The sequence below is a fragment of the Gloeophyllum trabeum genome (assembly GCF_000344685.1).
Source record: "Gloeophyllum trabeum ATCC 11539 unplaced genomic scaffold GLOTRscaffold_00004, whole genome shotgun sequence".
NCBI lineage: Eukaryota > Fungi > Basidiomycota > Agaricomycetes > Gloeophyllales > Gloeophyllaceae > Gloeophyllum > Gloeophyllum trabeum.
This window is the reverse complement of record NW_006920413.1, coordinates 121,217-148,198: the sequence shown is the minus strand read 5'-3', so window position 1 is coordinate 148,198 and position 26,982 is coordinate 121,217. Positions and strand designations below refer to the sequence as shown.

General features: G+C 51.2%; 9 protein-coding genes across 9 annotated transcripts; 6 read left to right on the top strand and 3 right to left on the bottom strand.

Annotated features, from left to right (window-relative positions):
• Positions 1–78: 78 nt before the first annotated feature.
• Positions 79–2,197, bottom strand: GLOTRDRAFT_127234 (cytochrome P450; the record flags this gene model as incomplete). Its single annotated transcript, XM_007865846.1, has 13 exons — positions 79–160; positions 213–356; positions 409–525; positions 574–655; positions 704–893; positions 945–958; positions 1,013–1,130; positions 1,178–1,293; positions 1,344–1,492; positions 1,540–1,728; positions 1,782–1,798; positions 1,849–1,964; positions 2,014–2,197. 13 exons carry the CDS (start codon positions 2,195–2,197, stop codon positions 79–81), a joined length of 1,518 nt encoding a protein of 505 aa, XP_007864037.1.
• A 481-nt stretch (positions 2,198–2,678) lies between these two features.
• On the top strand, positions 2,679–4,079 carry GLOTRDRAFT_104553 (NAD P-binding protein; the record flags this gene model as incomplete). The annotated part of the gene is made up of 9 exons (XM_007865845.1): positions 2,679–2,774; positions 2,947–3,089; positions 3,135–3,170; positions 3,221–3,294; positions 3,342–3,535; positions 3,595–3,670; positions 3,721–3,776; positions 3,827–3,913; positions 3,972–4,079. 9 exons carry the CDS (start codon positions 2,679–2,681, stop codon positions 4,077–4,079), a joined length of 870 nt encoding a protein of 289 aa, XP_007864036.1.
• Positions 4,080–5,726: 1,647 nt separating this feature from the next.
• On the top strand, positions 5,727–7,831 carry GLOTRDRAFT_38440 (cytochrome P450; the record flags this gene model as incomplete). The annotated part of the gene is made up of 9 exons (XM_007865753.1): positions 5,727–6,150; positions 6,200–6,260; positions 6,504–6,567; positions 6,619–6,651; positions 6,710–6,777; positions 6,832–6,983; positions 7,064–7,117; positions 7,168–7,581; positions 7,644–7,831. The coding sequence occupies 9 exons, from the start codon at positions 5,727–5,729 to the stop codon at positions 7,829–7,831; spliced, it is 1,458 nt and encodes a 485-aa protein (XP_007863944.1).
• Positions 7,832–8,343: 512 nt separating this feature from the next.
• Positions 8,344–10,324, bottom strand: GLOTRDRAFT_92054 (uncharacterized protein; the record flags this gene model as incomplete). Its single annotated transcript, XM_007865844.1, has 17 exons — positions 8,344–8,388; positions 8,441–8,518; positions 8,550–8,657; positions 8,691–8,715; positions 8,952–9,011; positions 9,065–9,165; positions 9,221–9,260; positions 9,305–9,330; positions 9,369–9,396; positions 9,432–9,456; positions 9,593–9,618; positions 9,668–9,693; positions 9,754–9,771; positions 9,890–9,992; positions 10,046–10,059; positions 10,112–10,190; positions 10,251–10,324. The coding sequence occupies 17 exons, from the start codon at positions 10,322–10,324 to the stop codon at positions 8,344–8,346; spliced, it is 876 nt and encodes a 291-aa protein (XP_007864035.1).
• A 1,078-nt stretch (positions 10,325–11,402) lies between these two features.
• Positions 11,403–13,230, top strand: GLOTRDRAFT_39102 (acyl-CoA dehydrogenase NM domain-like protein; the record flags this gene model as incomplete). Its single annotated transcript, XM_007865795.1, has 6 exons — positions 11,403–11,608; positions 11,659–11,778; positions 11,833–11,982; positions 12,033–12,549; positions 12,609–12,663; positions 12,722–13,230. The coding sequence occupies 6 exons, from the start codon at positions 11,403–11,405 to the stop codon at positions 13,228–13,230; spliced, it is 1,557 nt and encodes a 518-aa protein (XP_007863986.1).
• An 808-nt stretch (positions 13,231–14,038) lies between these two features.
• Positions 14,039–14,470, top strand: GLOTRDRAFT_39098 (uncharacterized protein; the record flags this gene model as incomplete). Its single annotated transcript, XM_007865794.1, has 2 exons — positions 14,039–14,225; positions 14,280–14,470. Coding segments are annotated over 2 exons (378 nt in total), but the record flags the coding sequence as incomplete, so codon positions are not given.
• A 678-nt stretch (positions 14,471–15,148) lies between these two features.
• On the top strand, positions 15,149–15,955 carry GLOTRDRAFT_127230 (cytochrome P450; the record flags this gene model as incomplete). Its single annotated transcript, XM_007865843.1, has 3 exons — positions 15,149–15,209; positions 15,266–15,682; positions 15,744–15,955. The coding sequence occupies 3 exons, from the start codon at positions 15,149–15,151 to the stop codon at positions 15,953–15,955; spliced, it is 690 nt and encodes a 229-aa protein (XP_007864034.1).
• A 1,341-nt stretch (positions 15,956–17,296) lies between these two features.
• Positions 17,297–23,148, top strand: GLOTRDRAFT_92051 (uncharacterized protein; the record flags this gene model as incomplete). Its single annotated transcript, XM_007865842.1, has 19 exons — positions 17,297–17,499; positions 17,552–17,706; positions 18,181–18,282; positions 18,366–18,696; positions 18,860–18,923; positions 19,212–19,277; positions 20,428–20,477; positions 20,562–20,632; positions 20,661–20,917; positions 21,136–21,214; positions 21,250–21,352; positions 21,516–21,574; positions 21,627–21,774; positions 21,871–22,192; positions 22,246–22,320; positions 22,367–22,529; positions 22,580–22,717; positions 22,743–22,856; positions 22,991–23,148. 19 exons carry the CDS (start codon positions 17,297–17,299, stop codon positions 23,146–23,148), a joined length of 2,658 nt encoding a protein of 885 aa, XP_007864033.1.
• A 1,209-nt stretch (positions 23,149–24,357) lies between these two features.
• On the bottom strand, positions 24,358–26,733 carry GLOTRDRAFT_120313 (uncharacterized protein; the record flags this gene model as incomplete). Its single annotated transcript, XM_007865841.1, has 10 exons — positions 24,358–24,546; positions 24,630–24,697; positions 24,819–24,971; positions 25,172–25,508; positions 25,531–25,607; positions 25,636–25,755; positions 25,860–25,982; positions 26,017–26,063; positions 26,312–26,461; positions 26,505–26,733. 10 exons carry the CDS (start codon positions 26,731–26,733, stop codon positions 24,372–24,374), a joined length of 1,479 nt encoding a protein of 492 aa, XP_007864032.1. The 3' UTR covers positions 24,358–24,371.
• Between the last annotated feature and the right edge of the window lie 249 nt (positions 26,734–26,982).

Genomic DNA, 26,982 nt, shown 5'->3' with positions numbered 1-26,982 from the left:
GAGTACGCAAAGAATATCCGTGGGGAATGCATTGATTACAGGAAAGTACGTAGTCGGACAAGTAAACAGGAACAGTATCTAATATGCTAGAGAGGCCTCTAACAGATCTACATGACTTTTGGAGCGAGCAGTCACGCGGCAGGTAAAAGACGGTGGGTGGCTGGTTTCGTGGCATAAATAAACCTCCAATCGTCGTGGACACGATGACGCACCTGATGGTACCCGTCTTGTACGTAACTTCTCTGGAGATCCGAGTTCCATGCTCATCTACAGCGTCGCTCATCTCGCACGTAGCAAGTGCAGTAGCGATCGCAATGAACACCGAGCTCTCCGCGAAAGTCATGCCCGGGCACACCCTATAAAGCATCAATAAATATGACCATAAGACAGAGATGCAGGAGAGCATACCTCCGTCCGAAACCGAAGGCAACCGAGCTGCGCTTCACTGCGACTTCGTCGCCCAAGAATCGGTCAGGATTGAATTCATGAGGATTCGGGAATATAACAGGGTCGTGAAGCATAACCCTATAGATAGTTCAGGCGCATAGCACAACATAATGAGGATTGAGATACCAAATATTCGGCATGACTATAGTACCCGACGGTATGAACCTATCCCTGTACACATCATCCTGGGTCGACAGATGAGGAACACCTGACATGCATGTGAGCGGCAAGTCGGTAAATAAGGAAAATGCTGAACCTAGAGGTGCGACAGGGTTCCACCTGAGCACTTCGCGCATGATCGCCTCGACGTATGGCAGATCCCGCTGATCAGTAAGCTGGGGGAGCCGTTGCGTTCCGATCACCCTGTCGATCTCAGCTCTCCCTTTCGCTTGGACTTCGGGATATAGCGCCATGGCCAGGTAGAAAGACGTGATGGCAGAGACGGTCTGCGTTGGACTCGTCAGGTTACATTGCTCCACGTTTAGCTTTAGTCTTACCGTATCAGCGCCGCCTGGAGCGTAAGTGCGATCAGTGTACATCGTGGATGAGAGAAGCTAGTTCATACCTCCGAAGAGGGAAGCAGATGACCACAGTAGGATCTCATTATCCTCCGCTGTGAGGGAACCAGCTTTGTCGACTAAGACGGTAGACACAAAATTCGGTTTGATAACTTCTGGGGTGTCCTGAACAGAGGTCAGCATTTGCGGGGACAAGTGTACCGCAAATGAACCTGGCGCGGAAGAGCCCAGTTATAAGGGCCTTCTATGACCTGCATGTGGAGGTCAGATAATTCCCGAGCGACTTGCTTGAAACGAGTGCCGGGAACCCAGTCGGGCAGATGGCGCACTGGATACAGATCATAAGGTAGTGCGCACGCAAGTGACGACCTGACGCACGCCATGTAATGAAATCGACCAGCCAGTTTCCCGGTTTCGATGCAACGGAAAAAGCTCCCATAACCTTCTCAGCCAGGACCAGGAAGGGGTCGTTCTCTGGCTCGGTTTGATAGCCGTAGGTAACCTTGAGAATCACTGACCCGGCGTAACTGCTCAACTGGTGAGATTGAGACGGCTAGCTCCTCAGCCCACTTACTGTCGGACGAGCTTCGCGATGTCCGTAGGACGCTGCACGACCCTGAGGACAAGGTGTCGGCTGTCATGCTCGTGAAGAGGCCAATACTTTTGCAACGCCGCTCCGGTGAGCTCCTTCTGCATCATGCGCCGCAGCTGGCGAAACCGCTCGGTGTACGGCATTAAGGCCATTGCTCGGGCAAAACCGACTCTAGGTAGGATCATACATGAGCCATGCCCCTTAAGCACTGGAATGAAACATACAGTTCGCCAGCCATGACCTGTTTTACACGTCAGGCGCTATGAATGGAAACGAAGAAAGAAGCCGTACTAGTCTCGGTCGACTGGAATATGCAGCCGACCGCTTCTCCAGCAAGTCCGATGCTGCCTCGAAGCTATTGAGTACCACGATAGACTGCCCCAGAATCGTGAGGTGTATACAATCGCCTGATTACGTTCCAGCGCGGATGTGAATATCCGAAGGGAATATACGGACCATAGGTCATAGCCCATTCTGCGAACACTAACCACTCCCTCTCGGTAGGCATTTGGAGCAAATTACCGAGTACAGGGAGCGGCTTCGGACCAGGAAGATAGGGCAGGCGCCTCCGCCCGGAGAGTCGCATGAGAGCATACGCAAGCACTGCGACTGCCAATGCAAGTGCCACGGGGCTGGTCATGGTGGTATGAGCGTGTCTGAGTTGCTGGACTGGGTGGGTATTGTCTGCCTTGGCTGAATAGAGCCAGAGGCTTCAGACTCGGGCACGAGACCCACTGCCCGCGGTGGACGCTATTCCTAGACATCAGATTGATACCTGCATGAATGGCACGTACAGGAAACGTCGATGCTGCGATCGCCTGGTTCGAACGAAGACAACAACAGCTCGGTTCGAGTCGTTCCGAGTTCGAGCTGGCAGCGAGACTGGCGATAGCCGGTTAATTGCGGGTGCACCTCGGACTTCCCACGATTGCGCTTCCGAGCTCGGAGATCTCAGATCGCCGCGAGTCGAGGCTGCGCAGCGTTGGCGCAGCGCCTTTCCCAGCCCAGCCCATCATTGCACACAACATGCATACCGCCTGTAGTTCCTTCGTCCTCCTTCCAAGTGTCCGCAGGCTGCCGTCCCCCTTAACTTTACTCTCGCCCGGTGCTCGGTCTCAGTCATGGGCCTTCTACTCTCTGTCATCGACCAGAATTTCCCTCCCAAGGCGAAGTGGGGGGTAGACAACATACCCGACCTGTCCTCGAAAGTCATCATAGTAACAGGTACCTTTCCGTCTTCCGACGATCTAATCGAACCCGTCCTCACTACGTTACCAGGTGGTAACTCCGGTCTCGGTTACGAAACGGCAAAGGTGAGGAGACATGCTACTTCGGCCTTGCTCACTGCCTGACTCTCCGACGCAGGCCTTGCTTAGTCACAATGCAAAGGTGTACTTGGCTTGCAGAGACCAACAGAAAGCAGACGACGCCATTCGCCGTTTAAAGGAAGAAACTGGCAGGAAGGCGCTTTACCTTTCTCTTGACTTGTCCGACCTCGAGTCCGTGAAACGCGCCGCAATGCAGTTCCAGGAGTATGTCCTGTGCTATCCCTACGTCTTGTCACTCACGTCGAGCAGACAGGAGCAAGCGCTTCATATTCTTTTCAACAATGCGTGAGTTATCCCGGACGCCGCGGACCATATGGCATCTCATCCCGCCACAGCGGTGTCATGTCTCCACCCATCTCAGCCCTGACGAAGCAGGGCTATGATTTGCAGTTCGGTACCAACGTACTCGGTAAGTACGACACGTGGCGACCAAATGCATACTGAGCCTGTGGCCAGGCCATTTTTATTTCACCAAGTTGCTGCTCCCTTGTCTCAAGACCGCCGCCCAGTCATCTCCCGACCACGTTGCTCGGGTCATCAATACGTCCTCGCAGACGCATGTGATAGGTTCTCTCAATTTCAACGCATTCACCGACACGCCCACGCGCCGGAAGATGTCCCAAAATGCCCTGTATGCTCAGAGCAAATTTGTAAGACACTTTGTCCTGTATTCGAGCCGTACTTTAGCTATGTGCGACGTCTTCCTCAGGGAAATGTTGTATTCTCTAACGAGCTCGCGAAGCGGTATGGACTAGAGGGTATCATGTCTGTCGCTCTCCATCCAGGTACGCCACAGTCCCAGCGTCAATGTTTCTGACTCGAGCGATCTCCGCAGGCTCGCTGACCACCGATCTCGGACGCCACCTTCCTCCCTTGATGCGCGCCATTATCGTGCGTGCCTTTTGTATACTTGCATCTGCTGTACGCTGACACGTTCCCAGCACTCGCTGTGTCACACTCCGCCTGAGGGTGCGCTCACCCAGCTGTGGGGCGGCACTGCCCCCGAGGCCGCGACTCTGAATGGCAAGGTACGTGGACCGGAACTGATGATAACCGGAGTGTTTATTAATTACTGCTGTACCTCAGTATCTCATCCCTTGGGCAAGAATCGGCCTTCCCGACAAGAAGACCTCCGACGAAGCGCAGGGCGCTAAACTCTGGGAGTGGTGTGAGGAGCAAGTGAAAGACATATGAAGATTCATTTTTGGGCTTCTGTGCGATTTATTTCGTCGATCACTAGCGGATTTTGGGGGTTTGACTGGTTAGGTAGAAAATCGCGCATTGGCTGATGATGGCTCGTCTTTGTGGACTCGGGACATAGTGATCGTTCACTACGTTTCATTATTGTTGATTATTGTCAATACTGGTTACTTTGGGTAGGACTTATATGGCAAATTACGATTCGCTGAGTGACAAGTTAGACTGGGCAAGCCAGTAGAGGTTAAGTCACGTGCAGCGGCACCGCAGCCAAGTCTAAGACAATGTCTTTCGGCGATTCCTCCTTGCCGCTGCCTCGCGAGTTTATCAAACTGGAGTACGGGACGCTGATTGTCGTGTCTTATCTCAAGCTGGCTTACAGTATCGCCTAACTCGGAATGTCAAACCCACATAACACTTCGTCTCCCATTTTCAGACTTGGCCTTTCGCATGGATGTCAACATACCTTCTAGACGGACGATGTGGGCCGACAACGGACTCGGATCCGACGAAAACTCGCCTGTAAGACTCGATGTTTCTCCCTGACCAGGCCATGATCTCGGCGGTCTAACAGTGGGACAGTCTGAATGCCATTTGGAGCCGTGTTACAGATTCTTTTGCTACTCTATAGGGGTTCTGTGGCAATTAAACTACGAAATATCAGCCGTAAATGGTGAGATGCCTGCTCAGTACGTCTGTGATTACACTTTCGATAGAAGCGTGATTGCATCAGCGCCAGCTTGCCCTGACAAAAGCAGGCTGTCAGCTACGATATTAATAGGTTATCTTCCTGCTGTGTTCGAATGACAAGCGTCTCAGTGACAATCAGAGGCTCGGTTGTTGTTCTGCAATCGGCCGGCTTGTAAACCTGTACGTGCCCCCATCGCAGGTCATCATGTTCCGACGATATCAAGCCCCCCATGTTTCGTCCCCACCGTTCTCATCCCGACAGCCAAAATATCAACGGCCAACTGCGAGTTCTGTTAGGTCGGTGATATGTTTAGACTGGCCCGATGAAGGAACAATCACGCTTTTGCATTCATCATGGATAGGTGGCTTGATTGCATGTTTCCATGATCGGTGAATCACTGATCCAAAGGCCCATATCATCTTTTTAAGCCATGCTCTCGTTTCTCTTGTGATCGACATATATCGCGGTTTTAAAGTGGGTAAACCAGCAAGCTCAGGGTCGTTTCTGATGAAGAAACAACACACAGGTAACTATACATCACAATCAGCGACTTGAGCCCTGAACGCCTCATCCTTGGTCTATGAATTCTGTAATCGAATCGCTGCGAGGCATAGCATACCGGCGATCGTGATTCTGCGGTGCAAATTCCACGACCTTGCGCCAGAATGAAACGTATCTCAGTCTAAGTCTCTTCCCGAACAATCAGCCTTACTGGCCGAGACCGTCGAGGCTGGATACCATCCTGTTCCTGGACTGTGAATTCCAGTCGGATGGGATTCCTTCGCCCATCATCTTGTTTCCTGATACGGGTCAATCTGGTCTTTCCTGCAACTCCCTCACTGGCTACGAGAGTTAGGCTCAAAATTCCTCCCGTCCAGTCTTCAGACTCGAAAGGATCCCACCATAGTGCCATAATCGACCCCTCCCCCTTAGACTTCTCTATTCCTCCCACAATGAGCGCTCTGTCGTTCGGATTACTCACCGGGATTGTGAGCTTCTCGCATATCTTTTGTTCTACGCGCTCAACGAGTCTGCAGGCCGGTTACGCTGTGCTCCACAATTTTCGTGTCAGAGGCGACGTGATCCTGTTCTTTGAGCTGAGCCTGTTTGCGACCCTCAGCTTCATTGGCAAGGGATCCGATGAACTCATCCGTGACGGGCTGCTCTTTGCCTTCCGCACCATCTGCATCCATAGCGCTGTTATGCTTGCCTGCACCGCTGTGTACCGCCTGTCACCGTGGCACCCTGTTGCGCACGTTCCGGGCCCTATTTATTATAAACTCGGGGACATATGCTATACATTTGTGGTGGCGTCCGGATGGCGACATGAAGTCGTCCGCGGCTTGCACAAAAGATATGGGGACTTTGTCCGCATAGGTTCTTGTTCCTTCCTTTTCATTCTGTTGAGTATTTACGCCCATGTTAGGTCCAAATACGGTGTCGATCAACAACCGTGCTGCCATCGGCCCTATCTACGGGAGCACGCAGTGCATGGATCGTAGCGCTGCATATAACCTTGCTTCTTTCCCTGGGGATGGCCTCTTCTTCATGCTGAGCCGTGATCGACACAATACGAGGCGCAACAGATGGGCTCCAGCGTTCACCTCTATGAAGTACTACTTTTTTCATCTCAATGGTCCTCTGCGTTCCTGACTCTTTCTCAGTCTTCAGTGCTTTCATGAGGTCCTAAATCGGCGTACGCGGGAACTCGCTCAGTGTCTCATTGCCAGGCGAGATCCGGCCGGCATCGTGGATTTGTCTACGGCAATTGAGCATTGGTCATATGACTTCATGGTGCGCTATCCATCCTCGCGGCGTACAATTTTTATAACCTATCGGGGGCAGGGAGATTTTGCGTTCGGACATAGTACCCAATTGGTATGTTTTGCTCGGAGGACTAGACACTTTTAAGGATTACCGTATCGTTTCATAGGAGCTGATGCGAAACGGCGATCCGGATCGTCTCGTGGAGGCAGGGAAGCAGTCTACAGCCCTATTCGACATGTCAGCTCATCCGTTCTCTCCGGCTGACCGGAAACGTACTCATGTTCGGTGTAGACTAGGGACTCTGCCTTGGCTGTACGAAATTCTGAGTAGGTTCGGAACACCTTCTTCATTGTTACGACTTTACAAGGCCGCGTCACACATGCTCGACCTCCGGCAATTGAGGGGAAGCGAATTGCAAGACGACACTACCGATGTGTCATCTTGTCTTGTAGGTTTTCTGTCCGTATCAATCTTCATTCGCTGACCATCCGGGGCAAGCTCAAATTCGATATCAAGGATGGAGGCAACCTCTCGCGAGACGAGCAGCTATTGGACGCAATTTTTGCTATACAAGCTGGTAAATGGCGGAATCAAGGGTGTTCTTCGAGTACTGATGACGGTTTAAAGGATCTGACACCAGTGCAAATGTGCTTCAGTACACTTTCTTCTTCATTGCCGCTCACCAGCAATGCTTGAAGAAGCTGCAGGCGGAGTTGGACGATACCTTCCCTAACAAGGATGACATACTAGATCTGGACCGACTCGCTTCCTTACCCTATCTTAATGCCGTGATCAATGAGTGTTTGCGGTTGGGAACACCACTCTCTGGGCTTCCTCGCGTTACTCCCGCCAGTGGAATTACTGTTAATAATATACACATCCCTGCCGGAACTGTTGTATCCGTTCCAAACTACACTCAGCAACTTGACCCCCGGAATTTTGCGCCCCTCACCGAGGACTTTGTTCCAGAGAGATGGGTCGGAGAAGGGCTCGGTCCCGGGTCTACTCTGGAGCCTGGTTGCATTCTTTCATTTTCATTCGGTAAGTGAGGAGTGCGTGCCTCACTCATGCTCCTCGTGCTTAATGATGATTCTATGTTGTAGGGCCTTTCGGCTGTATCGGGCGTGGACTCGCCATGCAAGAACTGCGTGTTGTGGTGGCCTACCTTGCCCTTCACTTTACACTAACATTTCCGGTTGGATTCGATCCTCACATTTATCGCGCTCACATCAGAAATATCCGCACAACATTCTTCCCAACTCCCCTGCATGTAGTACTTGAGAGCCGTTGATGTACAAGTACTCATTTATATGACTTCTATGTTTTGCATCTTCTGGAGTTTCGGGCGAAAATTTCCGGTGCAGGGCTGATTGTTGTAAGACAGAGCTTCCGTCAAGGAGCCAGGGATAAACAATAAGTGGCCGCGGGCTGGTGAAATAAGGAATCTAGATAGTGAGTCGGAAGATAGGTTGTGTAGCATGAAGTCGGGATGTTCCAGAGCAGTGTCCGCTGTCAGATATATATATAATCGGGTGGGTATCCCTGAAAAATAGCATATCACCCGAGAAGATGGTAGTGATCATCGACCTCCCCCCCCCCTCCGGAGCACGCAATATTGACTTGATGGTCTTTGGGCTATTCAACCCACAGTGGAGGATTTTCAATTCATTGTTATTCCACACCAGCTACACAAAGTGCACATAAACCCAATAATTAGATGTAAACACATAGTCCCACAGGTATACATCATCTGCCCATATGGCACTGCACCAAGTTACAGTTCCGGATCACAATGTACTGTGCTCAGTTAATGCTAACTGCCTTTGAAGAGTCATCCCAGTCTCGATACTGTAACCTTACACATTAGCCACATTAGCAAGTCACAGGGGAGACTACCTACCACAGCACTTGGGTCTGTGCGGACAAGGGTGCTGGTCTCTGTTTGAATCCTGACCGGGTGCTGGGACAGCCTGTCAGCCTATATACTAAATAAAGCATTGATAGGATACCTTTATTTGCAAGTTGCTGGCTGGCGGTAGGTCTGACAATTCAAGTGGTGTAGCATTGCCATACTTTCTCAGACGCTTCCGAGCATTGAGGCTGTGATCATATATGAGCTGCATAAGAGAAAAAGCAAGTGACAAGCTCACGTTGAGAGCAGGCAGTTTGAATACACTATGGCATGATTAGCTGTGAAGCACCATGAGACTATTGACACACATTTTCCAAGCATAAAATTAAGTCCAAAGTTCACAAGGTTATTGGGCATGGTGAGGAACTGGAGAGGTTGATTAATCCAGCAGTAGTAGCACATTGGCTAATTGATTACCGTGATAAAGCCTGCTATTGCAACAAGGCTAGACACCATTATGAACTTCAGTGCAGCCATTTACATGCTGATAATGGCTTACCTAGTCAACACACCACTGTTGACAGAGTAGATGATGAGTGTATTGATCAAATCATCAGTCCTAAGGTCCAATAATTTATACATATATCTATGCATGAGACCATTGACCCTTACTTTGAGAACCCTGTCCTTTTCTTGGACAGAAAATAGCAGAGACTTGCAGCGATAACCAAGTCCACTACAGCTGTACTTGCAAGTGAGGTGGTAATGATACCCTATGTTGTTACTGTGAAATTATGTCACAGGATTTCCTTAGGATAGTGAAGAAACCTTATAGTATTTGAGGTTGGCAAACTCCTTGACACGGAACCTACAACATATGAGATCCATTAACTTATTAAAATAGTGCCTTACCCAATGACTGTCATGGCTTTGCACAACTATGAGCAGTGCATATTGGTGGAGACTATAAACCCACCAAAACCAGCGGCTGGAAGCAGAATAAGCTGCACATTGAGTTGGAATAGAGATAAATACTGACCAAACTGGACCAGGGACAAACAATCCTGAGATCATCCATTTAGTTAAATGCATGAGACAAACAATGCAATTCCTACAATGAACACCATCAAAGCCCACATCCTGTCACTCACTTTGTGACAATGAGTATAGTGAATGGTGTTGGAGGCAGAAATCACTCACTAATAAAGACACGCCAACCCATGTACCTGGAAGGGAGTTTGTAAATGATGCATGACTATACTGGAGTTGACGTACATCTGTACCAGAGATCCAATGCAAACCTTATAGGTGATGTAAATACTAACTAGTGGTTTGGACATAATATAGTGGAGTTGACTTACATTCAATGCCACAGGTACCTGTTAAGTAGGATTAGGCATATTCTCATACTAGTAGTAGATATGCAAATAGGGACCTACAATGATACTCCTGGACATGTAAATCAGGATCAGGTCAATACACTTTCAAGGAACATACCCACCAATTAGCTGTTGCAAGAGCCAGATAGTTGCCATACATTGTGACAGCATAGTAGTATAGGGCATGACAGGTGAAGGCTGAATGCAATGTATCAAGGCACCTAGGTCCAATATAAACAAGGGAGATGTGTCATGAACACAGTACTGAGCACACCAGAGGATCAAGACCTGTTATTGGATGAATTCACAGTTACAACTAAATCGGAGAGCATATACACACTAGAGCTTTCAGGTAAAAGCGGTCATCCCTGTAAGCCCGGAGATACTGGAAGGTTTGCAGACAGGACAAGCCATAGAGACTGGAGTAGACGGAAAATCAGACGGGGGAATAGTGAGGGTAGAAGATTGCCACGACATACGCTGATGCACAAATTACACCAATAAGTATGGCACCGAGACTGTTGTCTAGAGCGGGAGGAGCAGGTGTGGACATAGTGGTGGAGAGTCTGACCAAGGATATGTCACAATATAAGAGCAAACCTACGGTGCACATATTATGAATGCCGACACCGAGTGAAGACGTTCACTTGCAGCGTAGTCGATTTCCAACATGCCCTCGCCGTCTGTATCAAATTCCACGGGAATCCATCACTAATCAGAGTTGACAGGAACATCGATGATGAAGTGGAACATCGCCTGTGGCGCTGGCATGCGAAAATGGTTATATTCGGCATTAGAGCGAACCTCCGCGGTTGAACCGCGAACTGCGCCTTCTCACGTCGAGCCAACCACCTGGGATTGTCAGGGGCGTATGTAACTCACTGATAGAACTATCAACTTGGGAACATGATCTGACTCTATATGTCCACCACCGTTTCGGCTTACTGGTCACGTCCTGCAACTGTCCATAATCACACTATTAATAGGCGCAGTCCCTATCTTGTCCCGCACCAAGGGCTGTTCTGGTAGTCTATCGTTGAGCGGACTTGAATGTTTGGAAGGTACGTGAGGACTTTACCGAAGCCACACTCTCATTTCCAACAGACTTCAACGGAAGCACTATCCGGAACTGAGTTCGGCTCTCCGATCTATCATCCACACTGTATCGGACGACATCGCGTCGCAGCTATGTACGAGGTACACCGCTGCCCCAGAGGTGCTGCGGCGCCGCTATCATGCTTGTCCATCTCGTTTTCCGGACCATCTCACGCACTTGAAGCAGATAGTGCCAGTGACTGATCATCACGGCCGAGAAATCTAGCCTCTCGCCACTCTCGCTTTTGTTAACTTTGATGCACATGTTGTAGTACGGAGTTTCACCCCACCAAACGGCCGAGTAAAAAGCGGAACTAATATCCACCATTAGCTGCCCTCAATTGGAGTCTATCGGAATGCGCTTAAGCTCTCTGCTCGCCACCAGCGAACTCTTCTCTGAATCGTACTCAGTGCGAGACCATCCTGAATGGAGACAGCGTGCAGACCGCGCATACCTTCGCGCTGAGGCCATTGGGTCGTTATATGGTATGTACAGTCCAGATTAAGCCAATTAATGCGATGATCATTTACGAGACATGCCAGGCTTAAGCGTGGAAGATATCCAATCTCTGTCTCCCAAATTCTGGAAATTGCACACAGATCCAATACTATGCGCCGATGGTGCAGCGACTACCCTGTTAACCATACAGTATAATTTGGTAGTTGGCACATTGACAGCACTGGGCGCTGGCCGTGAAGATATTACCAAACTCATTGAAGACCTGATGACTTTCAAAACACTGTACGTACTCGAATGTGACGTATAAGCTCATACTTTCTAATTAGTCATAGCGGGCAATTCTGCTTAACCGAAGTGGGACATGGCTTGGATGCAGCCAGCTTGGAAACAACAGCGACTCTGCTACCTGATGGCTCTTTTGAGCTTCATACCCCGTCCGAAAAAGCTGCCAAGTAAGACAAAATAGTCCCGTTTATCTATTTCTCTTGTCTAATGTTTATACTCAGATTCATGCCGCCTACCATTCCCGTTCTCGGTCGTCCATGCGTTGGAATTGTGTACGCTCAATTGGTTGTTGCTGGGGTTAGAAAAGGCATACGTGCTTTTCTACTTAATTTAAACGATGGACACCACATGAGTCCCGGGATCTCGGCGAGGTAAGGGATAGTGCTTTATATCTATTCATCCCACTCTTATCTGAGGGCAGGCTTCTTTCACCACGGCATGGTTCCTCCCCCGTCAATCATTCCATCACATCATTCCATTCTGTAAAGGTACCCGCTTCAGCTTTGTTGGGAGAGTTCGACGCCTATGGATCTGACCGCATGGGTTTCCTCCTTTCCTTATGGCGGGTAGGGGTAGGTGCTCTGGCATTGAGCTCTGTCTTGCTACCCGCCATCCAATTGTCGACTTATATCGCTGGGAAGTATAGCTTGCGTAGAACCGTGAACGATACATTCGGGACTCGCGTTCCAATCATCACATTCACGACGCAGCATATCCCTGTATTGACGGCGCTAGCGCATTCATTTGTCCTCAAGTCGTTCCACGAATATGCTATCAAGCATTTTATAGATGGTTCCATGGACTATCGAGTCCGGCATGGTGTGGCCGCTTGCTTCAAAGCCGTCATGCTACGCGCTTGTCATAGATCATTATTAACCCTATCCGATCGCTGCGGGGCTCAAGGCCTGTTCGGACATAATCGCATTGCATCATACTTTGTGAGTATCCGTGTTGCCAGCTTCTCCTTTCTCCGCTTCTTATGTACCGAGCGCACCAGGATGAAATGCGAGGTATAGGCATTGCGGAGGGCGACGTTCTTGTCCTTTCGATTCGTGAGTCGTGTCGTCCCAGATGACGAGAGTATCGTCACTCATGCTCATCGCCCCTTAGGTCTCGCATCGGAAATACTCATCAATCGATATTCACTCCCTGGCCCCGTCTTCGGCGATGGTCTACTCTGCAAATATGAGATGTGTATATTCGAGCACTTCCGGTCCATCACTTCCTCGTTCGGTCATCGAAGCCCAGAATTTGCGTCACTCGTTCTTCCGAACTGTCTTAACATGACCGAAGCCATTGGTCATCGCATGGCATATGAAGCTGCCGTTGCCCAAGGCGTACCTCAAGAACTGGTCCAAATATTCGCTCACGATGCCGTGAAGGACAATCTGGCATGGTATGCCGAGCATGGCTATCTCACGGTCGAAGAGTTTGGTCGCAGCACTGCTACTATATTCTCTTCTGCTCTGCCGAAACTCAAGTCTTGGATCGAAGAGTTGCAAGTCGCTCCTTACGTTTCGGCCGCGCCGATAGTCTCGGACGAAAGCTGGTCTGTATTTGTAGCTCAGCTGGACAATTACACAGATTCTTCCAGAGGGAGGGCTCGTGCACTGCTGTAGATACGTGATTGGCCCCGCCACTGAAAGATTCCACATGTTTCGAAATTATAATGGTGTTCAGGATATGCGTCTGATATTTTTTGAGGAGCTTATCGTGACAGAACAGCAAGGCGAAGATCTGAACGCAACATACCTATCATTTTCACGGTGCTGACAGCACGATAGATACAGGCACTATCAGCCCAATCACAATGGTCTGATGTCTGAACCGTTCACGATGACTCGAGACGAAACATCACGATTATTGATCTGAGAACTGGACACCCATAGTCTTACTATCAGCACATGCTCCATCATTAGATTCGATCACAAACAGCCACATTCAGTGACACGCCAGCTTCTTCTCTCCCGCCCGCCTTGAGAGAAACACATCCAGCTTGGTGTGGCACGTCGAGGGACCTCTACATTCCGGGCTAGCCGTGGCTATAATGATCATCAGTTCAAAAGCAGTCCTTTCCAGGAATGTTCTATAGTATGCGTCGATTGTCAGTCAGCCTCACGACGAACAAATCGGTCGCACCTTTAAGTGTCCAGCGGGCGGATGCACTTGCCCACTGAATCTGCCATAACATGTTAGCCTTCCCTTTCTGCTTTGCCATCGTCTGTTCCTTCCTCTTCTTTTTAATTCGAGGTTGACAGTCTTGAATAGGTTACGTGCGGAGCACTCCGCGGGCGAAACTTCAGAGGCGATACGGCTGTGGCGACGCTGTGCATCTCTTTTATATGCTGCGTGGTCCTCCGATGGCTTTGGCCACCAGTTTGCAGCCTTCGATCATCACTTGAGCTATTTGCCATATCTTTCGCTCACTTTATCCTTGCGATAGTCTGCATTACTGTTGTATATCGATTGTCACCTTGGCATCCACTTGCCTCCTTTCCTGGGCCCCTTTCCCACAGAATAACGGACTTGAAACTCGCCTATATGGTCTACACTGGAAAGCGCCACCAGAGGATCGCTGAGCTACACCGGGAGTACGGGAGAATTGTGAGAACAGGTGAGCATCCCTGCTGCGTGCTTGGATGTAGTAATATGATTCAATGATACTCAGGCCCAAGCACGTTATCCATCAATTCTCATTCAGCAGTCAAATCTATTTACGCTGTCTCGCATTGTATGGATAAAAGCAAAGCTTACAGGCCTGGCCGTTTGGATGCAGGCGGCCTTTTCTTCCTCACGGACGTTAAACGGCATAATGAGCGCAAAAGAATCTGGTCCGGAGCCTTCACAAGCGCGGCGTGAGGATTCACAATCCAGAGTGACTACTGTTTGCGCTGATTGTCTCGGAAGACTGGAATCGACTTCGAAGGTTATAGCTCAGAGAACTCTTGACCTCATTTCCTGTATCAAGCGGAGACAAACCCCCGCTGGCGTTGATCTTGGGAAGTGCATACAGCACTGGTCCTATGATGTGATGGTACGTCCCAGTTATACAGCGACTATTTCATGTGTTTACTTACAACGTGTCCGTAAAGGGAGATCTGACTTTCGGTCGCTCAAGCAAATTTGTACGATCACAGTGTTTTCTCTGAAGTCTAGCCACATATCTGACTTGAGCAGGAGCTCATGCGAGACGGTGACCCGAGAAACCTCGTAACTTCTGGTCAGAATGCAACTGTACTCTTCGAAGTGTAGGTCATTCATCCGGCCTCCGGCTCTGAATGCTCATGCGTGAAATTTATACAGGCTAGGCGAAGTGCCCCCTTTGTTTGATATTCTTTCGTATCTACCATTCCTTGGAGACATCCACTCATTGCAACAAATGTCACTCGAGCTACTGGAAATGAGAAGACGAAGAAGCCACGACGCTACGGCTGATATCTGCTCCCATCTGGTGACACGTTCGCTGCGGTACATCCAGGACATCAGCTCACATGCACGATTATTGACGTACCACAGATCCTGAAAGATTCTACTTCAATGCAGGAGGAGCTCAGCGAAACTGAGCTCAATTTGGACGTGTTATTTGCGATACAGGCAGGTGTGGGATTTATTCTACCCCGTCTCATCACCGACGACGACTCACTGGTCTTCCAGGATCGGACACGACTTCGGGCGTCCTGACTTTATCACTATATCATATTTTAGCGAACGCGAAGGTGTATACGAGGCTCGCAAATGAAGTCCGGGATGCTTTCCCTAGCGGATATATCACAGCTGATGACCACCCGCGACTACTCCAGTTGCCGTACCTATCATCAGTGGTGACGGAAGCTCTCCGTCTCGGTTCTCCATTCCCAGGTCTCCCTCGTGTCGCACCCAAGGATGGCATAGTTATAGATGGCATGTTCATACCCGGAGGGACGATTGTCGGGGTACCTGCGTGGGCTCAGCATATGTCTCCAGATAATTTCTGGCCAGATCCCGAACGCTTCGTTCCGGAAAGATGGCTTGACGAAGGACAAGGCACAGACTCTATAGCGAATAAAAATGCAATAATGACGTTCTCATCAGGTGAGCACCTGAAGTATCGAGGACGCAACCCAGATCTGACTGTCCAATCATCATCGCCAAGGGCCCTTCGGCTGCTTAGGGAAGGCCCTGGCTATAAAGGAGCTATACGTAGTGATCGCCCAACTCCTTGTGTCTTGCGACTTGACTCTGGGCCCCAAGTTCGACCACAAGCAGTTCTATCATGGGATCAAGAATATGCGCACGACCATATTCACTTACCCATTGACTGTATCTGTGGCTATTCGGGACGCGGATGATACTCCTCGAGGGTAGAAGGTTGGAGGACATTTCATCAATAGAAGTAAGGCATAAGTTTCCGGTGCCTCGAATTCGCGTTCCATCACTTTATATGTCGATGATCTGTGCAACAAATGCTCCAGCAAGGACGGAAGAAGAAAACGCCGGAGAACTGGCGAATAGAGAATATGAGGGAAAGCGAACAGCAGCAGCGGAAATTTTCATTGTGAATGCAGTGGCAACGGTTGGGTTTAGAATAGAGATGTTGGGGGATACGGAGGTAAGTAGTGGCATGATCACAGTACCCCATGTCAGTGTGGCACAGATCCAGTGGCCATCCCTACTAATAAATCATACATACCGAGTGCAGGCAGCACTGGAAACTCACAAATCCCCTTAAATGAGCCATACCGCCTTTACCTATCGCCCCCTTTACACTTGCTTCGTATGACGATTCTCTGCGTTCACCGGTCACCGAGCAGACCAATCTTTCTGATACTCGTCTCGTTGTATAAGCAAGCGCACCTCAAGCTTATTTATCACAGAGGTGAACTTGAACATCTACTCGCTACGATAATTCAGTAGATAGGTTAGACTGTTGGCGCAATACATTGTTGCGCTGCGCAGGCGGCTAAGGACATGAAAGATCGTGATCATCGTCTAATGGAACTACTATCCCGCTCAGTCCGACACCTCGACAGCGAACTCCGATCACTACTATTTCCAATAATCTGCTGCTATGGATTCAGAGCAGATATTGCTGTAATGTGATCAGAATTGTATCTCAGTTCAGGTATTTCTGCAAAAAACTTGCAACTGCTTCCGGTGACATTGATCTCAATTTAGCAACGATCCCCGTTCGGTATACGATCATTCAGGGATCACTCCTGGAAGGCAGGACTCAGATTACAAGACGACGTATATACCTACCATGTCCTCTTCTCTTTAACCTTCGCGAGTTCGGAGCCCTGACAGGGGACAACGCAATAGGCACTGGCTCGACTTCTGTCGTTCGGACGCACGGCGGTATCCCGCCACCGCGATGATATGGGATAGTGCGACTAAAAAGAAAAAGGCAAACTAAGCACATATAAGGGATAAACTACTCTGACGCCCCTGTTTGCCAAAACAAGACTCACCATTCCACTGACGCGCCGGCGCACCCTAACAGAGCATTGCCCTTGACAGCAGGACACTCAGCACGAGGCGAGGTACTCGGCCCACCATCTGGGCGCTCCCGGTCTCACGCGTCCAAGCAGCACCTCAGCAACTGCCAACCAAGCTACGAAGCGGGTCCTCTCTGTACATTGGCGCGTCTGCGATGCGATATCGATATCTTAGCAAGCCAGGCAAGGCATCACTAGTCACTGCGCCTGCATGGCCTACAGGATGCTGTGGAAGGACAATAGAACCGCTTTCAGGAACCACCAAAAGAATGACCTGGAATCGTCAGTCTCCTACGCGCCCGCAGAAGGGAGAGGTGGCCCCAGGATTCGATCACGTACGAGAGGCGCCACTCACTCCTCTAGCATGTATAAGGCCGCATTATTACCCGCTGGCCCATCTCCTCCTTTACAACGGTCAGTTTATGCACTCTCTACACGTCGTATTGACAACTCACCCTCGCTTTAGCTCGCTGTCAGCGTCATCCCAAACAGCACAGATACATGAAACGACGGCCTACGCGAGCCCGCTATCGACCAGCGGCGCCGTCCGAGACGTCCTTGAAGTGTCGAGGACGTCCAAGTTTTGTGAGGTTATCCGGAAATACACTTGCAGCGAAGACGGTGAGTACACCCACAACGCGCACAGAGGCAATGATTCACCTACTGCGTACAGGTTGGAGGGCTATGGCCTTCGCGGCTAACACCTTCTCAAGAGCATGAGTATTGTGCGATCTGTGCGATTACTCGCACAACTACGCTTACTTACTCCACTTTGGCCACTCGGACTATCCGGTTTTCTCAACACCCGGATGGTCTGAGCGCTGCGAGACAGCGACTACTCTTCACGTCGGCTCACTGAGCCGGCAGCATAGGAGGATTGGGTGGATATGGACAACGGCAAATGGAGGAAACCCGAAAATCGCTTTCTCGTTCGACGCGTAGGGGCGGGAGCTCGCTCCTGACGTCCAATGTGTCCTGATCCACTCGCTACGAGGATAAAGAGGAACCGAAGGAAGGGCTGGAGTAGGGGTGCAAGTTGCCCTTTGACGCCCGCCAAGAGACCCATTACAACGTTTATTGACACTAACAATGCAGGCGGTAGCGTCAATGTGCACCCTTGGACGTACATCGTGCAGGTTTTCTCTATTGCTGTCATCTCTGGCGTACGCGGTCTCCCCGGACGCACCTCGCAGAGAAGTACGACAGAGCACGACCGCTGTTTGCAGGTACCGATCCGTTCCCTCCCAATACTTCGCCGTGCTCTCTTGACCCGTATGCAGCACTCCTGGACGCAAATCAAGAAGGAGGACAACACGGAACCCCCTCGTCCAATCCTCAATGCTCGCACAGGAAAAAGGCGAAGAACATGACACCATATTCAGGCTCTCTGTTGCTGTTTGCGGAATCAGCCGTTTCTCGACAGAACGACGTCGGCGTGGCTGATTCACTTACTACTGCCCACCGCTTAACACGATTACAAGCACCATCAAGCTCTGACTACTCACCTAACAGCCCTGCTACGCCCAGTGAGGATACAACCCGACCCACAACCTCTGGATACGGGAAAACGGCAAGGTCCTCTTGCGACCGTGCCTCTGTCGGGGGTCGTAAGTGCGTTCGAGTCTATGACATGCCGCATACGAGATTCCACAACGCCTTGAAGTCGGTCCTTATCCGCGAATTCGGATGTATGAAATAGTACACTCATCTCCAACGTACCTCGTTTCATCTCCAAGCTGCCAAATGCTCCGTCATCCTCTTATATCCCTTCCAGAGCCATGCGCATATTCACCACGTTCTGTCTCGCCATCCGTGTCTCCAATCCTGACCTACAACATGTACATTCACTTATTTCTTCAACGCCCTACCCACGACACACGGTCTCTCATAATCTCAGCCTGAGGAAGAGCGCAACCTATTCCGGGGCGTTCTCAGCGCCGTGTATTCGATCCCGATGTGGTAGATACAGTAGATCGTAACTTGATCATGCGAGACGACTCAGTTCTCCGTCACACAATGATGTCGTGATAGTTACGTGACAGTCGTGAGCTGAGCTGGTCGTCCGAGTCGTTGACAATGTCCTTCACCACGACCACCGTGCTCTCTGTCTTCCCTGCCTACTATAGCGAGCTGAGTGCTGGGTGAAGATCCTCCAGCGTATATTAATCCTCGAGGTGCTGCTCAACTCTTTTGTAAGCTGGCCGTGCTATCCTCTCAACTTCGAACGCTGCGGCTGCAGTCCGGCTCTTCCTGCTGCTCTGGCTTCTCAGTTTTGTGGAAAGTTCACGCTCCCAATCGTTCTCGCTCTTGCGGGGCCTGTCTGTGCGAAACCTTTGACTGCGTCTGGGTCTCTGCTTATCACGATGACCGGAATCTGACAGAGTGCGCTAAAAGAGATCTTAGCAATCGGAAGAATTACCCTGGATATCGATGATTGTATTTATTCACTCTGACAGTGATGTCTTATTTTCTAGGTTCTCTGTGCTCTTGTTCCATGCCGCCACCGCGCCCATTAGTATCTGTCTATTTGGCCTTGTCCTCTTTTCTCTCACGTTCTTCGAGCTGCTACAGCACGAGTACCTCAGGCTCAGATACCGCTCCCTCAGTCTCTCCCGGTATGATCGGCAATTGCAGATCTACCCTTGGAGCCACTAACGTTTACATGCTATGCCTTCAAGACATGATGTCTTCATTCGCTCGTTTCTTTGTCTGGCTCCTCGTGTCTTGGTCAATGGTCGCTCTTAAGCCTAGCTGATGACCTTCATTCCACCGATGACCGCCCATCGAAGAAGCATTAACTTGGCGTGAGTATCCAGTATCACATACTTAGCAGTTATCCACCCGCTCTTTCAAGGCAGCAGCGATCCAATGCTTTACATGATTGATTCTTGACTCAAACGAAGTCGACCAAATCATGTGGATCTGCTCCGGCGCTTGCTTCTCGTGCACTTCTCGTTCTCTCTCTACGCTTGTGTTATGATGTTTTTCGTCTCTGCTGTCTCTCCTTCCGTAACCATCTGTGTTCTTCTCCGCATCACGTCTCTCCCCGCATATACGCTCTTCATTCAGCGTCTCTCCCGCCTTCTACAACGCAAACAAGACTCAGACGCTAACCCTGGTGCTGGAAGGCCCCTATTTTCTCCTTTTTCATATTTTAAGTACACTGGTCCACCGCTTGACATACCGCTCGCGCGTTTTATAAAGTCTCGTTGACACTGAATATTGATGACGGCACGTCCATACTCTCCACTGTCGGATGGCACAATCATATTCCTCGTGCGCGTGACGTCCAGCCCGCCCGCAGCTGCACATCATCCTCGCATGTTTTGTAACCTTCCCTAGACATACCCGCTCCCCACACTTCTTGCACCCATCGTCCGGCTTGATACAGGGTAGGTGGGCTATCGTTTTTCTGATCGCACTCGAACATTGGCTCAACGCCGTCATTAAGGGTACACATGAACTATTGGTTTCAGGCGACTGGCGGTAGAGGGTCCTGCTCGCCAAATCGTGTCCGTGCTATCACGTATCAAGGCCATGTATTTCGGTCAGCAGCCTCAAGAACGTATCGTTAGCTGCAGCGTCTGATGTCTCTGCATGCCCTGACTTGCACGGTAACGAGCGCGAACGTTCGCACGGTTTCCGAATCACCTCACAAACGGTCAGGAGAGAGACCCCACCGGATCTGAGATGCGGTTTGCCTCCTGGAAGAAGGGTGTTGAGAAGGAATGGGTGGGGGAAGACGATGAGGGCTGACCGTCATGCTGAAATATTGCTGTGCGTTCGTCAACCTAATGCCGGGATTTATGAGACTGGGATAGCTGCGGCGATGGTAAGTTGGCAGGGATCTGAGGTTCAAAGCGAGTGTAACGCCCTACTTTTATACCCCGTGAGAGCGCCACCAAAGACTCTAAAAGCACTCTTGGCAGCCAGCCACACGCAATGCATACGAAAGACGCTTGGGCAAATCAATGCGCTTGAGTGATTCGGCAGTCGCCAGGGTGAGGTCTGCGTGGTTGCTCTTGGAAAAGAGGTGTCTAATCCTTGTAGCACAAGCATTATTGCGTTTCGAATGAGGAGCGGCTTGAGCTCATCTTGGGACACTCCATGAGTCTCCTGAAGGGACTCAGTGAGACTTGAGTGCCACATACGTGCACGGTTTAGGGGTGGCGCATACATTCACTGGCAACGTGTCATGGGCGTCGTTTGCGGACCCAGAGCTTATAGGAGGCAGGATCGGGACAGTCCCGCTTGTTGCCGAGAATCCGTAAGCATGATACTGTCGAGTCCATCTCTGAGGTGGAGATGACACTTTCTGGTGCTCCGGCGAGGGCGAAGGATCGAGTGGGCAACGCCGCAAGACGGAGCTAGGCAAAGACCTTACCTCCAAGCCTAGCCAAGTCGACCTTCTGCAACTGCTATCTGATTAGCCCTTTGGTATCACGCGATACCAGAGAGCCAACCAGAGGCGCAGTCGCCATGGGGCGCGGTTGCCAGTAGTAGTCAAAAAAAACTTGGGATTGTACTCCGCATTCCCGTAGGAAGGTTGACCAGTGACACAGCCAGACAACCTTTCTACGGGATTGAAGTGAGCGTCCTCCTGCATACACATCCAGTAACAGATCCACCTGTCGCGGTCTTCGAAGGGTACCCAGAGCTGTCCTACGTTTGCACTTTGAAGCTGTCACGGTACGCCCGACGTCCCATGTGGAAGTTGGGATGCTTGTCTTGTACTCAAACCTCGACGCCTGTTCGTCTTGAAAGATAGCTGTATTCTTTTTCAAGAGGTCCGGTGTGGTACTGTTCTTTGACGTGCGTCGGGGGCCAGAGCGCATCCGAAGAGACCTCGTCCAAGAAACACTGGGAAGAAATGCCCCAGGGGATACCTCCAGAAGCCATAGCTCAAACACCCTTGCTCAAGTACGGCTATAATGTTCTCCGAGCAGACGAAAATATTCAGCTCCTCTCGGCAATACCAGGTCGTGGGAGGCCGTCTTCGACTGGAGCAACGAGGAGTCATCCTACAGCTTCAGTCCTGTCGTACTTCTCCGCGAGGTGCCCCCCACGACATCCCGCCGACCGATGGATCTGGACACCTGTTGCGAGTGTACGTTGACGGTTGCCGTCTGCGTCGTGTTTTCGCCGACGTCGCGTATCAAGCCACAGGGCGGACCAATCCGGGAGCGCCCAGGGATGTCCGTGCTTATTCAGAGAGGACGGGGGACGGGTGTGCTGGTGAGCGCAGATTGGGGGGTTCCGTTTGAATGATGGCCCTTGCTAGTCTCCCCATCCCCTCCGAAATCGTCGGTTACAAGAACGATGGGACCGGGCAGAGACGCTCGCGGTCGGCAGTGAGGAGATATGCCAGTTCGAAGTGCATCAGCGGAGGGTTGTTCGACCGCCCGAGGAGGTTCACTATGATATAGGGTCAGCGGCATGCACAGGTCCGCAAGACAGAAAGTGTTAAGGCACGATAAATGAGCGATTTACACAGGGAGTAGTGGGTACGCACTCACCACGATCGGGGATCGATCGATATACGATGACGGCGTGCCACTGTCGTCTTTCCGAGCAGCCTCACGGACAGTGACTTCTGGGCTAAGTGTCGACGGACGGATTCGTTCACCGTCTGGTACGTTGTCCGGTGCGTCTTGTAGCGAGTAACGCTGAAGTATTGGCATATCGCTGGTGCCCGTACGGCGAAAGGACGATTGTTGGCGACATAGCGCCCATGGCATTGTTTCTCGCCGCTGAGGGGGACGCTCGCAAAGGTGAGGATACTGCGTTGATAGCGTCGAGCGCGTCTGCAACGGGATACAGAAGGTTGAGGAAGTGGGGATGAGGGATGGGTATGGTGTAGTGCTTACGACGCCCCTTTATAATTTTTGAACCCCCTACGAATCAGTGGCTCTACCTGGATGCCATGGTGGTGGAAGTCAGAGGCATGTACGCCCCATCAATGGTGGGTGGGCCGCTTCCCACCCTAAGCGCGCGTTTCCTCAAGCATATATCCAAGCAACGAGCTTCGTCTGCATCGATTTGGAAGTGTATGCCAGGGCATAGGGGTCGCATAGCGATCTGCGTGGCCTACCGAGAGGTTTGGCATGTCAGCCGGGCTCCCACCTCTAGCCCGACAAAGCACCAGCCGTGCTCGGGTACTCACCTTGATATCTTGGTTGCGAGCAGCATTCCGGAAAACCCAAAATAAGTGGTCTAAATGGCGCATCGTGTCCATGAGCCCCGATATCCGATATAGCGCACGACATTGGCTGATCAGACGAAGTCAAAGCAGAGAGCGCCAGGGGATGAGATGACGCTGCCGACCAAAGCTGCTGCAGCGCCCCCAAGATGGGATGTAGGTCATACTGGCTGCGGACAGACAACGTCCGAAAGCTAGATAATGTCGCAGACGTTGCCCAGGAGGACATAATTGTCTCTTGGCATACCTGCGCTTGTACCGCAGGACGGGTTTGGCTGCTATTTCGAGGTAAAGGTCGTCACCAGAGCCTCCAGTTTAATCAGGCATTAGTCCGGTTGGGACAGGTTGGGAGGTTGGAATGATGTACAGTCTTCTCTCTCTCTTCCCAGCCGTCCGCCCAAGAGCATATCAAACGTTACGGTTGGCTGGTTCTGAGGTATGTATCGCAGCGAAAGCGGTACGAAATGTGCTGACAAATTTGTAAATGGGCGCTTATTGGATGTTGGCATCCTGATTGGTCGAGGAATATATAACGTCGCGCTCAATCGGACACCTCACCAATGCCTTGCAGAACCATAGTTATCCGTTCTGTACCATATCCTCCCATGAACTGTCCGAGTACTGCGTACCGCAAACCCCGTTTACATTAGCGAACGATATCACTACGAAAAGTTCCCATCGCCTTCGATGACCTTGATCTCAATATAGCAAACGATCCCCTTGCGGTACAAGACCATCCTACCATCCTCCCGGAAGATCGGCTCAGCAGTTGTCTAGTTCTCGATTAGTCCACTGCTCCTGTATAGGACAATGGGACGGGCACGGGTCGTCCCAATCCCGGAGACGCAGGGCGACATCCCCTCCATACACGGCCATAGTCTGGGATTCTACGAATTACCATGCCACAAGGAATAACCCATATATAGAATAAAACTTGGCGGGCCATTCGTCGTATGGGCGCCCCAAGTACTATTGACGCGCTAGTGAACCGGCACAGAGCCTGGTTGTCGACGCCACGACACCATGACACGAGGCAGGGTACTCGAAAGCTTGGCCGCCTTCCACACTCGCCCGTCCGAGCACTTCCCTAGCAACATGCCACTAAGCGGGTGCCCAGTAACCGACGGTGTACTGGTGTCCTGCGACGCGATCTCGACATCCGGACGGGCCGCGTGGATCGCCATGGCGCGGGCGTGGCCTCCAGGTCACTTTGGAGCGGTTTGAAACAGGCCGACGCTTGAAGGAGTGAACGGGAGAATGATCTGGAAGCGTCGGTCGGCCACGTACTGTCAGAGGGGGCCGCGTAGCCCCAGGATTCCACCAAGGTAGGAGATGAGCCACTTACTGACGGGTCTCCTCTGGCATATAAAACCGGGCCAGCTCACGGTCAGTAGCAGAATCAACCTCCTCCATCTACGAGTATTCGGTCCCAACGTCTTCCACTACTTCACTTCGACACAACCACAAGAGTACCACCCTCCTCGTTTACGACGGTCAGCATCAGCACGCTCTCCTCGTAGTGGGCACAACTCACCGTTCCTTTCAGATCGGCGCCAGCATCAGCTACAGTCCGCAACGACCATGAAACGTCGGCCCACGCGCCGCCGATACGGCCCAGCAGCGCCTTTCCGGCCGTTCTCGAAGTCGAAGGGACGTCCGTTGTTTGTGAGGTTACTCGGAAATACGCCTGCAGCGTTGTTAATGACGGTGAGCGCATCCCAACCATTCCCGCAGCCCATCACTCATGACAGCCCGTAGGCCGGAGGGCGACCTCTAGCGCATCCAATACCTGCTAAAGAGCATGAGTATTCTATGACTTATGCGATTACTCTCTCAAAAGCGATGTCTTGCCCCGGTGTCGCCGCTCAGCCTATTCGGGTCTCCTACAACCCGAAGAGTCTGAGCGCCACGAAACACCCCATAGCGGCCGCCTTGGCTCAATGAGCCGGCGCGGCGGCGTAGGAGGGTAGGCGGGGGCAGGTGGTAGGCCGCAGAGGAGGTCCCTAAGTCACCATCTCCTTCCTCGCATACTGTCGTCGTCGCTATCCCCTCATCACCCCTGCGTTGTGGTCGACGCGTGCGGAAGAGGATGAAGGCCTGAAGAAGGTGCTGGAATATACCCCCACGCAGTACTCCCGGACGCATAACATCCGAAGCTCCAATCCGACACTCCTTGGGCATGAACAGACGACGAACACGACACCATACGCAGCCTCTCCAGTGTCTGCTAGACGCGTCAGACGTACCTGGATGGAACGACCCCCGTGTGCGGGATGCGCCGAGCATTTCCCATTATCGCCCATCCCTTGAGTCGATTACGGCGCTGCCCCGGACTGGCACAGTTCACTCACCTGCCATCCTACACCCCCGATAAAGAAAAACTGGCGAAGTCCCTTTGCGACCGCGCCTTTGTTGCACTTCGTAGACTCGTTCGAGTCTTTGACATGCAGCAGATGCGCCTTGCGAACGGACTGCCGGTGACACACTCCCGTTATGTCGTCGTTTGGTTTGAGGTGAGTGATTAACATTGCGTTCGTTCACTAACACCATAATCGGCCAGCACGGGAACACATACCTTATGTGAGCCCAATGGCCTTTCTAGAGTGATAGGCTGTCTGCGTACACCGGACGGATTATGAGCCTCTTGGCGGACGAGAGTTGTGATGCGTAGAAGCCGCGCAGCGCGAATGATTAACTCCTGTAGTGATGCCTTAGGGTTCAGAAACACTCACTAGGTACGATTCTACGCAACTTTGCAAGGGACCGAAGCGATGGGGACCTGCCTGCATGCAGAGTGCGATTCAGCACGACCCGGGGGTGACTCACCATCCCACCTCCAAGTTCTCTTCTCGTTACGGTTTCAGATCGATGGGATGAGGGAGAATCCTGCCTTAATCTGCAGGATCATCTTGGCCTTTACTTTCCTTCAGTTCATATGTACCTGACCGTTGAGGAACGTAGGGTATTTTTGGGGAATAGAGAGATGGAGCGTCGAGGTAAAGTCAGTCGATATCTGGAGGAACTCACTTCTTCGTCTGTACCGGACAGACCAGACCCTGTTCGGTCTTACCGGTCCCTCCTTTATCACATTCCCAGCCTCAGAAACCCCCACTGTATCCGTCCTCCCGCCCGTCGTAACGCCCGTCTTCATCCCGGCCTCCAGCGTCAAGTGCTCACCTGCCACGTCAGCGCCGTTCAGACTCGTTGAGACGACCCTGACCTCTCTTCATCGCGGTCCTTCCCACCGCGTTCTCAGCCTGGCTGTTCTTCGACTGGTATACGTGTTCTAGAGTTGAGGAAAAAGCAGGCGCTTGTTGTGTAGATGCTGTGCTGAACGCGTGGTCTGTCAACACATCACCGAGCAAGGGCGCGCAGACTTGGTTTACACGTCGATCATCATTGATGATTTCGAGCTTGACAGATAACTCCGGTGAACTGATGGTTTCCATCATACTATGCAGTTCATCCAACCCCATGCACCTATCCCCGGAATATCCAAACAGCTGTCATTGAGCTTTGCTCCTGTGCAGAGTTCAGCTGTAGTTGCATCCAGTCCTGTATTAATATGCAGGACAGGAGGACCCTAGAGCCGCACTCTGAACGTAGCTAGCGTATTCTCTTCTCTTCAGAGTTTTACTGATCGCATGGTAGGGATGGAGAGCTATGTACAGCTATCAGGGGCAAGTGATATATCCGAT